This window comes from Dreissena polymorpha, chromosome 5 (genome assembly GCF_020536995.1).
Source record: "Dreissena polymorpha isolate Duluth1 chromosome 5, UMN_Dpol_1.0, whole genome shotgun sequence".
Lineage (NCBI taxonomy): Eukaryota > Metazoa > Mollusca > Bivalvia > Myida > Dreissenidae > Dreissena > Dreissena polymorpha.
The window spans coordinates 45,396,674-45,410,144 of record NC_068359.1 but is presented as its reverse complement, the minus strand read 5'-3'; the positions used below and the strand labels follow the sequence as shown (position 1 = coordinate 45,410,144).

Genomic DNA, 13,471 nt, shown 5'->3' with positions numbered 1-13,471 from the left:
ACCTTTCTTTCAGGTTGCCATTTTGAGAGACCTTTCACCATTTCGTTTCAGTGGTTTATCAGAAGTACTTTCTCAAGGTTTGTTTGAAATAACGTTTTTCAAAAAAATACAAATCTATGTTGACCATCTAGACAGTCAAGGTCACTGTGACTAAAAATAGTAACAAGCTTTTTAAGAAACTTACATGCAGACCTTGCATGGGATTTCATTTTTGGCTAGATGGTAAAGGTTTTGTTACAAAAAGAAGATATGCAAACAGGTGGTTTTTGGTTAAAGGGGCCTTTTCACGTTTGGGTAAATTGACAAAATTGACAAAAGTTGTTTCAGATTCACAAATTTACGTTTTCATTATGATATTTGTGAGGAAACAGTTATACTGAACATTTACCATGCTCTAAAATAGCCATTATATGCATCTTTTGACGATTTAAAAAAAACAAAAATTATAAAGCGTTGCAACGCGAAACAAATTAATAATTTGGAGAGTTCTGTTGTTGTCTTTATTTTGTGAAACTACGAAGATTGCTTATATAAAGTATAAAATACAACTGATATTCTATCTGGAAGGATGACCGTGTGGTCCAAGTGGGAGACTTTTTACTCCAGGAATCCAGGGGTCAGTGGTTAGAGCCCTGCTGAGGGTTACCTTTTTTAGCTCATCTATTTTTTGAAAAAAATTTATGAGCTATTGTCATCACCTTGGCGTCGGTGTCTGCGTTGGTGTCGGCGTCTGCGTCGGCGTTGGCGTCGGCGTCCGGTTAAGTTTTGCGTTTAGGTCCACTTTTCTCGCTATTGCATTCAAACTTGGTACACTTACTTACTATCATGAGAGGACTGGGCAGGCAAAGTAAGATAACTCTGGCGTGCATTTTGACAGAATTATGTGCCCTTTTTATACTTAGAAAATTGAAAATTTTGATTAAGTTTTGCGATTAGGTCCACTTTTCTCAGAAAGTATCAATGCTATTGCATTCAAACTTGGTACACTTACTTACTATCATGAGGGGACTGGGCAGGCAAAGTAAGATAACTCTGGCCTGCATTTTGACAGAATTATGTGCCCTTTTTATACTTAGAAAATTGAAAATTTTGGTTAAGTTTTGTGTTTAGGTCCATTTTATTCCGTAAGTATCAAAGCTATTGCTTTCATACTTGCAACACTTACTAAATATCATAAGGGGACTGTGCAGGCAAAGTAATGTAACTCTGACTGGCATTTTGACAGAATTATGTGCCCTTTTTATACTTAGAAAATTGAAAATTTGTTTAAGTTTTGTGTTTAGGTCCACTTTATTCCTACAGTATCAAAGCTATTGCTTTCATACTTGCAACACTTATTAACTATCATAAGGGGACTGTGCAGGCAAAGTTATGTAACTCTGACTGGCATTTGGACGGAATTATGGGCCCTTTATACTTAGAAAATTGAAAATTTGGTTAAGTTTTGTGTTTTGGTCTACTTTACCCCTAAAGTATCATAGATATTGCTTTCATACTTGGAACACTCGCAAACTATCATAAGGGTACATTAAAAGGACAAGTTGCATAACTCTGGTTGTCATTTTTACGGAATTATGGCCCTTTTTTGACTTAGTAACTTTGATTATGGTTAAATTTTGTGTTTCGATCCACTTTACTTCTTAAGTATCAAGGCTTTCAAACTTCAAACACTTTCATGCTAACATGAGGTTACTGTACCTGGCAAGTTGAATTTTATCTTGACCTTTGAATGACCTTGACTCTCAAGGTCAAATTATTAAATGTTGCTAAAAATGCCATAACTTCTTTATTTATGATTAGATTTGATTGATACTTTGACAAAACTACTCTTACCTGACATACCACAATAGACTCCCCCCCCCCCCCCCCGAAAAGGTCTACGCCCCCACACTATACACCCCTCTTCACTCCACCCCTCTCTCCTTTGTGATTGAAAATGAGAGTACCTTCACCTTTTAAAAGAAAATAGATGAGCGGTCTGCACCCGCAAGGCGGTGCTCTTGTTTTTTCTTTTTTTAATGTTATTCTTGATTTTTACTTGAGCTTTTATATCTAACTTTAACATTTATCAATATAAAGCATTTAATGACATACTTACTTTAATAACGAGAGTTGGCAATGACCAATCTTGATGGAAATTTGGGTATTGAAAGCTTTGGTGGAGACCAAGTTAGTGATTGTTTTTGGGGCTCGTTTTGTCACTGTTACTAAAAATAGAAAAACAGTTTCTGTTCAGTAACTTGAGATTTGATGGAAGTATTGCGCTGAAATTGTGTGAATCGCTTGCCTCATTACAAACAGAACCTAGCGTCCATTCCATTCCATTTGTGACCAGTAGTGTCAAGGTCAGTGTGTTTAAAAATAGAAAAAATCTTCACACTTCATAAGTTGAGGACATTGTTTTAAAAATTGTGTTACAAGTTAACATGGAGGCCTAAATGGGGAGGCCTTTCGCTGCCAGTTGGATTAAGGTGAAGGTCGCTGTATCTCAAAGTAGCTAAACCTATCTTGGGATTTCAACATTATTTGAATAATAGTTAACCCTTTCAGTGTGGGAACCGAATTTTGAAGGCCTTTGCAAACAGTTTGGATCCAGATGAGATGCCACAGAACGTGGCGTCTCATCTGGATCCAAACTGTTTGCTATTCTGATAGTATTCTTTGAAAAAAAATCGAAGAAAATGCTAATTTTAGAAATTCAGCAGACGACATTTTAGCAGACGACAAATTTCCCAGCATGCAAAGGGTTAATTAATTTCTTAAGCCATAAAAACCTGGATGAGACGCATTTTAATATTTCTTGTTTAGATAAAAAATAAAAGCACAGTAATGTAGTAGTGAAGTTTTGACGACCATTATATTTAATAAAAAATCAACATGTTGAAGGCTCCTTCTTCTCACCTAGGCTTTGCTGTGACCTTCAGTTTAATAAAGGCTTGCTTGAGACATTTTTTATGCCCCCTGATCGAATGATCGGGGTTTATTGTTTTTGGCCTGTCTGTCTGTCATTGTATGTGTGTGTCGAAAAACTTAACCTTGGTCATAACTTTTGCAATATTGAAGATAGCAACTTGATATTTGGCTTGCATGTCTATCTCATGGAGCTGCACATTTTGAGTGGTGAAAGGTCAAGGTCATCCTTCAAGATCAGGTCAAATATATGGCTTCAAAGAGGCGCAGTAGGGGGCATTGTGTTTCACAAACATCGTTTTGTTTTGTCGAGCAGTATGTAAGATTAAAAACAAATCAAATCTGCTATCTTTGTGATTGTGCATTACAAGTTCAATCAACCATGCTCTCAAAAGTATTGTGATATTTTCTGATATGTGTTGTGGCAAAACTAGGATTCATGTATGTTTGCAAATTCAGGTCGTGAATATAATCAGAACAACACTTTACTTTAAAAGTTAACTGTCTGTGGCGTAGCGGGTCTGGAGTCTGCTAAGCAATCAGGAGGTCAGAGAATCGATTCACACTCTGGGTTCTTTCTCAGGATCTTCTTAATTCACTAAGTACTGGTTTTGCCCAGGACAATTTTATGCCCCCAGTAGGGTGGTATATAGCAGTTGATCTGTCCGTCAGTCAGTCTGTCCGTCCGTCTGAAAACTTTAACATTGCCCATAACTTTTGCAATATTGAAGATTGCAACTTGTTATTTGGCATGCATGTGTATCTCATGGAGCTGTACATTTTGAGTGGTGAAAGGTCAAGGTCATCCTTCAAGGTCAAAGGTCAAATATGTGTCTTCAAAACGGCGCAGTAGATGGCATTGTGTTTCTGACAAACACATCTCTTGTTTATTTTATTTTATTAGTAACATAATAACAGAAACAAGTTTTTATGCTCTCGGTAGGGTGGCATATAGCAGTTGAACTGTCCGTCAGTCAGTCCGTCTGTCCGAAAACTTTAACATTGCCCATAACTTTTGCAATATTGAAGATAGCAACTTGATATTTGGCATGCATGTGTATCTCATGGAGCTGCACATTCTGAGTGGTGAAAGGTCAAGGTCAAGGTCATGCTTCAAGGTCAAAGGTAAAATATATGACTTCAAAGCGGCGCAGTAGGGGGCATTGTGTTTCTGACAAATACATCCTCTTGTTCTTGATTTTATAATTATTTATTGCTTTTCAAACATTGTTATATATGTTGAAATGTAAATCAATTGACATTTTTAAAAATATGAAAATCAGTGAATAAGTCCCTTTAACTGAATACATGTATCAAGTTTAACCCATTTTCAGAAAGTGGTTTATCGTAAACCTGTTATCAGCAAATTGATTTATGTACAAGATCTGTTTGTAACTTGGACTATGGACTTGTTCTTCAGTGTGTATTTAAAGTGGGTTGTGAGCTTAAAAAGCTTTCGTAATTCAGCCTTTTTGTCAGTTTTAAGTTAAGTAACTTAGTTATTATAATACTTTCTAAAACTGTGTCTGTAATTTAGCTTTCTGGTTTTGAAAACGCTCATTTTATTTTCTTAAAGTAGTCAAAATAACAGTGAATTCGCAACTTTTAAATCACAGACCAGTTCACAATACCTTTTGAAAATGGCAAGTTCTGTAGATTCAGTTCATAAAAGTTCAGATTCAGTGAAAGACTATTCCTGTGTTGGATGCCTAAGTCAAAATATAGAAAAAAGTGCTGACTTTTTTTGTGAAACATGTTTCAAGTGTTTTTGCGAAAAATGCCTTTATCATCACAATCAAGTATTTGTAAACCATGTGACATATGGAAGAAGAGAAACAAATAAATGGCCTCTTGAAAAGGCATTTGAGGATTTGCTACTGAAATGTGATGTTCACAACAACAAGAAACTGAAAATGTTCTGCCACGACCACAGTCAGCTGTGCTGCTCGGATTGTGTTTTACTGAATCACAGGTATGTGACTCTCAATCATAAACTAACATGTATTTAAAGTGATCACAGGTTTAAAAGTAGGTTGTTATCACTTTCATTGATCACATACTAGTATCTTATTTATGTAGCAGTTCCATAGTTCAGTTGTTTAAAACATTATATGAGTTGTTCTAAACTTTTACATGTTGATACATGTAGTATGATATTTGAGGTCATTATTGCTAGACATCTAGATTACAAAATGGGGCACTTATTGTTTGCAATGCACACTTGACAATGGTTTCGGTAGGAGACTATTTGAAACTAAATTAGGCTTAAAATGTTTTCTAAATAGTGCTTTTCAATTTTATACGGCATAGTGATGATTTTTAATTATATTTCATTATCCTATTTCAGACAGTGTACAAATTTGGCTCTAATTTCGGAATCAGTCAAAACGCTGTCTGTGGATATGCAGCCGTTGTCAAAAAAAATTCAATCAATTATTGCTGATCTAAATAAGTTTAAGAGAGAACAAGAGACCAGCATTCTGTCCATTGACCGATCATATAGTGAAAAACTGCAAGAAATCAGAAACCAGCGTAAGAAATTAAATGCAGCTCTTGAGGAACTAGAAAATACAACATTGAAAGAACTGGATGAAATAAGGACCACATTGCAAACCTCTCTTAAGAAAGATGTGGACAGCTGTGGCAGACTGAAGGATGAACTGCAACAACTCAGTGATGCTGTACAGGGCCTTTGTGATAAGAGCATTCAAGACATAGAGTTCATAGCCAGCAGGAAATGTCTGGATAAGATACAAGAGTCTGAGAGATATCTGAAGGAGAACCCAGTGAAGGTTCAGAGTTCAATAATATTCAAGGCAAACAGCGATATTGAGCAGTACCTGTCTCAACAGTCTGATCTTGGAAGGATTGTAGACAGTATGCAGTCTCTGAAACTTAAGAAAAATCCAGACCAGGTGTTGACTGTAAAGAGTAAATCTGAGTATAATGTGAAAATATCAAATGACACAAGTCCTAATTGCTCTATCAGAGGCATTTGCAGCCTTTCTAGTGGTTATATCATTGTTGCAGATCACTCTAATAAGAAAGTGAAACTGTTGGACAAGAATTACAAGGTTTCCAGTCACTGTGATATGCCTAGTTCTCCATTGGACATTTGCCAAATCACAGCAAGTGAAGTGGCTGTGACTCTTGATGGTGCCGAAGTGCAGTTTATGTCTGTAAGCAATGGGCAGCTGGTGAATGGAAGGAAGTTACAGTTGCCACATGCTGCTGTTGGCATTGCCCATCATCAGGGAGGATTGTATATCACCGATCGCACTGCACTCTACCACTACACCCTGACTGGGAACCTTGTGAAAAAGCTTTATAAAGGAGATATAAATTCACCATGGAAAGGTATGTAAATATATCTGAGAATTGAGCTCATGGTAAACACATGCATATACAGTCAATTTTGTGGATGCGACCACTTGAATTAAGTGACATTTGTCTTATGCAACCACTTTGAATTCCCCACGAGCGTGAATTCCCCACGAGCGTTTTCACTCTATTTTGATATTGTATTAAGTGACTTTTGTCTTACGGGACTAGAGACCGCTGATTTCCGAGTATTTTAATGTCCTAATATTGGATTTAAAGACCATGTGATGGTAAAATTTGAAAATCTGTCGATGGTTTAGGGACTAACTTGATCGCAGATTTATCGTTAGGTTGACATAATCAAAGGAAAGCTACTTCCTGTCAAGAAGCCATAAAACAACTCACCGATAAAATAGGCTTCCTTTGTCTAACTCACTTTCCATGAAAGGTCAAGTAGTTCCGATATACCAACTTCCTGTACATTAAAAAAAGGCGAACGTTTGTGTTAACAAAATTCTTAAAACACATTTATAGTAAAAAACGGCAACAGTGTTTTGTTAGATTACTGCTAGTTATAAAATTGCAAGGTCATACTATGTTTAAATAAACTTATATCTGGATTATTTTATATAATTTAAAGTTAAACAAGAAGTTTGTGTCACAGAATCAGTATATGAATTTGAAAGTGAAGATGAATAATTGAATTGAGTCTGGATTCGTCTTTGTTTTAAGGACCATTTTATTAAGAGACCACTTTTGGTTACTCCCTTTTGTGGTCTCTTAATACAAAATTGACTGTACCTACATGACAACATAAAATATTATCACTACTGTGGATATTAACAACACAAAGGGACTTTTATGAGATTATTATTAGATAATTCTTAAAATGTTCATGTCTTTAATTCTCATCTGTAAATCCTAAACATGTTCTATGTATTGTAGTGTTCAAATGTGCATTGAGTCCTGCCGGTGACAGGATCTATGTTACTTCAGTCTATGAATCTATGCACTTCAACAAGTCCGCTCTCCTCACACTGGCCACAGACGGCAGCCTGATATCTACCTTCTTCGTTCCTGAACTAGCAATTCCACGTGGTGTCCATGTCACTCCTGATGGACAAGTCCTTTGCTGTGCATACAATACTGTATTACAGGTGGATCACGAGGGTAAAAAGAAACTGGCAACTCTGGCTTCACAGAGAGATGGACTTCGCAATCCAATATCTGTCTGCTACAACAGCAACATTCACCAGATCATTGTGGGACAACATGAGAACAATAAAATCATTGTTATTGAATTGCAATAGCTCTTTCAATGGATGAAAACATCAATATAAACACGGTTATAAATGTAATTTCCAATTATTCTTTGAATGACATATTTAGTCATATCAGTTTATATATAGGTTAAGCACAGCATAATTCTACATTTTCTTTTATTATAAACTATTTAATAATATATATTTTTATGCCCCCCTTCGAAGAAGAGGGGGTATATTGTTTTGCACATGTCGGTCGGTCCGTCAGAGGTCCGTCCACCAGATGGTTTCCGGATGATAACTCAAGAACGCTTAGGCCTAGGATCATGAAACTTCATAGGTACATTGATCATGACTGGCAGATGACCTCTTTTGATTTTCAGATCACTAGGTCAAAGGTCAAGGTCACAGTGACTCAAAATAGTAAAATGTTTTCCGGATGATAACTGAAGAATGCTTAGGCCTAGGATCATGAAACTTCATAGGTACATTGATCATGACTGGCAGATGATCCCTATTGATTTTCAGGTCACTAGGTCAAAGGTCAATGTCACAGTGACAAAAAACGTATTTACACAATGGCTGCCACTACAACTGACAGCCCATATGGGGGGCATGCATGTTTTACAAACAGCTCTTGTTAAATGAGTTGTTTTAATGCACCTTAGAGATTGTACCATTTAAAACGATCATGTATGACAATTTTCTAGTGCTGCAACAATACGCCAAAAAACGTATTGCAATATATTGTCAGTTCAAAAACCCGTATTGCAATATATCGCAATATATTGCTAACTATTACCAAAATTATAACTTGCCAATTACCCGATAATCCCGTATATTACAGTTTTAAAGCAAATTTTGGTAAATATTTACTATATACCGGTACATGTGCTCAAGAATAACAAGAAACACAAACATTTGCAACTTTTCTTAAGTATCAAATACATTTTGGCATTTGTAACTATTTAAAGATGTGATGAAATAACGTCCAACCCGGGCGTTTTTTTCCACTGAACACGCGTAATTCACCTGACGTGATGTTCCCATTTTTATACAACACAAAATACACCCATACTGTCCATGCGACGTTCTACATGTCTGTATAATTTTCGCTCGCTTTTTATTGAGACAAAGGATAAAGCACTTTTTATTTGACGCTTTAAATTTTTATTGTCGCATTAGCATTAAAATTTTTGAGCATATTTCCAAAATTTGGATTACAAATTTAATAATGCTCAATTCAGAATCGAACAAAACATTTACAGCTGTGCGCAATTAATTCAACGATAATCTGTTCAAAAGCATCGAACGAATGCTCCGATGTAACAACGTTACTCCGTATAATATACTTTTCAGAATGCTATTTTTACGAAAAAAAATATTTACACTGCTTTGTTTTGTTTACCTTGTTATCATTATTTCGGATGGCTTTTCTGGACGAAATGTGAATGAATTTTTGTAAATTTTTTGTACCGGTATGATGAACATCGTATCGCAATACAATATGCTGATTGCGTATTGCGATATATACCGATATACCGGTATATTGTTGCAGCACTACAATTTTCTATGTTGATTCTGATTAGTTTTTGTGTGTGTTTTTTGTCAGGTATTGTTTGTCACTTAACAAATGTTATAATAAATATACATTTATTATGTTAAGTGAATGCATATATTCTAAATATGTTTCATTATCCTAAAGCAATTAGGAAAATTATGTTTCTGTCATTGATGTATTGCTGTTTTTCAATAAAAATAATGGTATTTGTGCCATTTTTAGTTCATTGGCTTTAGCTAATCAACTATTGAACTACAAATCAGAAACACATCTCGCAGTCTATTGCATGCTTATCAAGGGGTAAAAATGCCTGGATGTTGGATGTTGGCAGACAAAATGGATCAGATAATTAAAGCATAATTTTCTAATTCTTAAAATTTGTCTCTAAGAAACTTTTTTTGCGAAGATTTTCTTCTAAGAATTTTTCTAAGACTATTCTTAGTGAATTTTTCTAAGACCATTTTTAGTGAAAAACTTTCTTAGACAATAAAACAAATTTCATTTCGTAAAACAATTTTATTATTGGCAAAAGCAAAATAACTTTTACAATGGGTAATATGTTTAGCAACAGGTTATGTTAGTTAGCTTGGCACATGGTAGCGCATACCCTTACAAATCCTGACCACACTGGTTCAAATACAGGCAACGTCAGTTTTTTATTTGTTCAACTTTTATTGTTTTTGCCCTGTCTGTTGGTTTGTTTGTTGGTTTGCGTCAAACTTTAACATTTGCCATGACTTTTGCAATATTGAACATAGAAACTTCAAATTTGGCATGCATTTGTATCTCCTGGAACTGCACATTTTGAGTGGTGAAAGGTCAAGGTCATCCTTCAAGGTCAAGGTCATCCTTCAAGGTCAAAGGTCAAATACATGGGTCAAAATTCATTTACTATACACTGTAACTTCGTAACGACTTCTCAAATGCATATGGAGCTGCACATTTTAATTTGTACAATATTAAGGTCAAGGTCATCATGAAAGGTTAAAGGTCATTTACAAAGGTCAATTTTCATTTTAAATATGCCAAAATGTCAGTACCACTTTATACAAATACTTAATATTTTAATGTGATACTCAAACAGCTGAAAGTATTAATCGGTGACATGTTACGGTCATCCTTCAAGGTCATATGCTTAAAAATGCCTGTACCTTTTTAACTATTGTACATAGTATGTCAAACATTTGCCATAACTTTTGCAATATTGAACATAGCAACTTCATATTTGGCATGCATGTGTATCTCATTGAGCTGCACATTTTGAATGGTGAAAGGTCAAGGTCATCCTTCAAGGTCAAGGTCATCCTTCATGGTCAAAGGTCAAATGTATGGGTCAAAATCGCTCATTTAATATACACTACATAGCAACTTCATATTTGTCATGCTGGGGGGCATAGTGTATTCAAACACATCTTGTTTACTATACAAATAAGTTAAGTCTATAAAAAAACATTAAAGATTTTTAAGCAATCATATCTAATGATATTTGAAAAGATGACAAAATATGTTAAAAATTCCGTAAAAAATGTTGATGGGCACAAGATTTTGATTAAATAACGGTAGTTCTAATTGTTTCATTTATGCCATCATTCCAATAAATTCCAATAAATATGTTCCTAACATACTTTAAATAGTTTTAACGGATATATAATTGTATTGTTTCTTGCAGAAGACTGTCTTGTTTTTTTCATGGCTGTAATTTTGTTAAACATTGTTATGGCAAACATTCATCTTGCAATTTTGGACAGCAAGAGAGCGGGTCAAATTAAAGTATTTTGATATTAATCTGCAAATTATTTTGCATATGATTTAAAACTATTTTAATAATTTGAATAAAGATTAAAAAGTTCAGAACGTGTGCTCCAAAATAAATTGTGCATGTATTATTTGGCTCATGTAACATAGTCTGTAAATATAACACCAACAACAAATTGTTCCTTTCTGCTTAAATGAAAATGAAGCGATTGTTATAGTATAGTGAATAGAAACAAAACAAGACAAACAAAGATATAACTTTGACCTTAGTTTCCGAACGAAAAGGTCGTTCAGTGTCATAAATTGTAATGATAACGTTAATTAAAACAAGAGCATAAATAAACGTTTAGCCAATCAGATTTAACATTAACCTTGTTTACACTCTAGAACTCACATTTTTATCCCCCCCCTTCATAGAAGAGGGGGTATATTGTTTTGCACATGTCGGTCGGTCCGTCGGTCCGTCCGTCCGTCGGTCTGTCCACCAGATGGTTTTCGGATGATAACTCAAGAACGCTTAGGCCTAGGATCATGAAACTTCATAGGTACATTAATCATGACTCGCAGATGACCCCTATTGATTTTCAGGTCACTCGGTCAAAGGTCAAGGTCACAGTGACTCGAAACAGTAAAATGGTTTCCGGATGATAACTCAAGAATGCTTACGCCTAGGATCATGAAACTTCATAGGTACATGGATCATGACTGGCCGATGACCCCTTTTTATTTTCAGGTCACTAGGTCAAAGGTCAAGGTCACAGTGACTCAAAATAGTAAAATGGTTTCCAGATGATAACTGAAGAATGCTTATGCCTAGGATCATGAAACTTCTTAGGTACATTGATCATGACTGGCAGATGACCCCTATTAATTTTCAGGTCACTAGGTCAAAGGTCAAGGTCACAGTGACTCGAAACAGTAAAATGGTTTCCTGATGATAGCTCAAGAATAATTAGGCCTAGGATCATGTAACTTCATAGGTACATTGATCATGACTGACAGATGACCCCTATTGATATTCAGGTCACTTGGTCAAGGTCACAGTGACCAAAAACATATTCACACAATGGCTGCCTCTACAACTGACAGCCCATATGGGGGGCATGCATGTTTTACAAACAGCCCTTGTTTCCCACTCTTAATGAAACTGGCTCACAACCTTTGTTCTTTTGCTATCTCAAATGAAGTTGTTATTGATGATGATGATGATGAAGAGGAGGATGAGGATAATGATGATGATGATGGTGATTGCCCCCCTTCGAAGAAGAGGGGCTATATTGTTTTGCACATGTTGGTCGGTCTGTCCGTCGGTCCGTCCACTAGATGGTTTCCGGATGATAACTCAAGGACGCTTAGGCCTAGGATCATGAAACTTCATAGGTACATTGATCATGACTGGCAGATGACCCCTATTGATTTTCAGGTCACTAGGTCAAAGGTCAAGGTCACAGTGACTCAAAATAGTGAAATGGTTTCAGGATGATAACTCAAGAATGCTTTGGCCTAGGATCATGAAACTTCATAGGAACATTGATCATGACTGGCAGATGACCCCTATTGATTTTCAGGTCACTAGGTCAAAGGTCAAGGTCACAGTGACTCGAACTAGTAAAATGGTTTCCGGATGATAACTCAAGAATGCTTACGCCTAGGATCATGAAACATAGGTACAATGATCATGACTCGCAGATGACCCCTATTGATACTCAGGTCACTAGGTCAAAGGTCAAGGTCACAATGACTCTAAACAGTGAAATGGTTTCCGGATGATAACTCAAGAATGCTTACGCGTAGGATCATGAAACTTCATAGGTACATGGATCATGACGGGCAGATGACCACTATTGATTTTCAGGTCACTAGGTCAAAGGTCAAGGTCATTGTGACTCGAAATAGTAAAATGGTTTCTGGATGAAAACTCAAGAATGCTTATGCCTAGGATCATGAAACTTCATAGGTACATTGATCATGACTGGCAGATGACCCCTATTAATTTTCAGGTCACTAGGTCAAAGATCAAGGTCAAAGTGACAAAAAACGTATTCACACAATGGCTGCCCCTACAACTGACAGCCCATATGGGGGGCATGCATGTTTTACAAACAGCCCTTGTTTCCCATTCTTAATGAAACTGGCTCACAACATTTGTTCTTTTGATGTCTCAAATGAAGTTGTTATTGGTGATGATGATGATGATGATGAAGAGGAGGAGGATCAGGATAATGATGATGATGATGATGATGATGATGATGATGATGATGATGATGATGATGATGATGATGATGATGATGATGATGATGATGGTGATGATGAAGATGATGATGATTATGATGACAATGTTTCACAAACATGAACAATCACCATAATTTCTATTTATATATAATAACTCATTTATTCCCATTACTAATTAAATCAGCTCATTATAATTTTTTTTCCAGAAAATCACAAAGTGCTAAAACTAATAAAACAACACAAACTGTTTCATTTTAATCATATTTGACCTTGATTGCTTGAATCTCATTAATCTTTTTGTACCATGACATGTCCATCTTAAACATTTTACATTGCGAACACTGTCATAAGAGGCAATAATATTGAGCAATTTTCTTGAAAGTTGGTCAGAACAATTTATATTAAATTTTGTTTATGTGATATCGTGGCT

At 35.7% G+C, this 13,471-nt stretch overlaps 2 protein-coding genes across 7 annotated transcripts in view; both read left to right on the top strand.

The window, feature by feature from the left end:
• The window catches only part of LOC127880525 (centromere protein P-like), a 56,535-nt gene that overhangs the window by 20,251 nt on the left and 22,813 nt on the right, over window positions 1-13,471 (top strand). For all 4 annotated transcript variants that reach the window (XM_052427838.1, XM_052427840.1, XM_052427839.1 and 1 more), the window contains exon 4: window positions 14-77. In XM_052427838.1, the coding sequence (XP_052283798.1) occupies window positions 14-77 (64 nt within the window). The remainder of the gene's footprint in view (window positions 1-13; window positions 78-13,471) is intronic.
• LOC127880509 (uncharacterized) overlaps window positions 4,342-13,471 on the top strand; it is a 207,025-nt gene continuing 197,895 nt past the window's right edge. Inside the window, exons 1-4 of one of the 3 annotated variants that reach the window (XR_008049557.1) lie at window positions 4,342-4,882; window positions 5,258-6,267; window positions 7,177-7,978; window positions 12,190-12,948. Coding sequence is in view for 1 of the 3 variants with exons in the window: in XM_052427818.1 (XP_052283778.1) it covers window positions 4,551-4,882; window positions 5,258-6,267; window positions 7,177-7,541 (1,707 nt within the window). In the remaining 2 variants the exon portion in view is untranslated. Of the gene's footprint in view, window positions 4,883-5,257; window positions 6,268-7,176; window positions 9,266-12,189; window positions 12,949-13,471 lie in introns of those variants that run through there. The other 2 variants (XR_008049556.1, XM_052427818.1) reach the window with 2 other exon arrangements.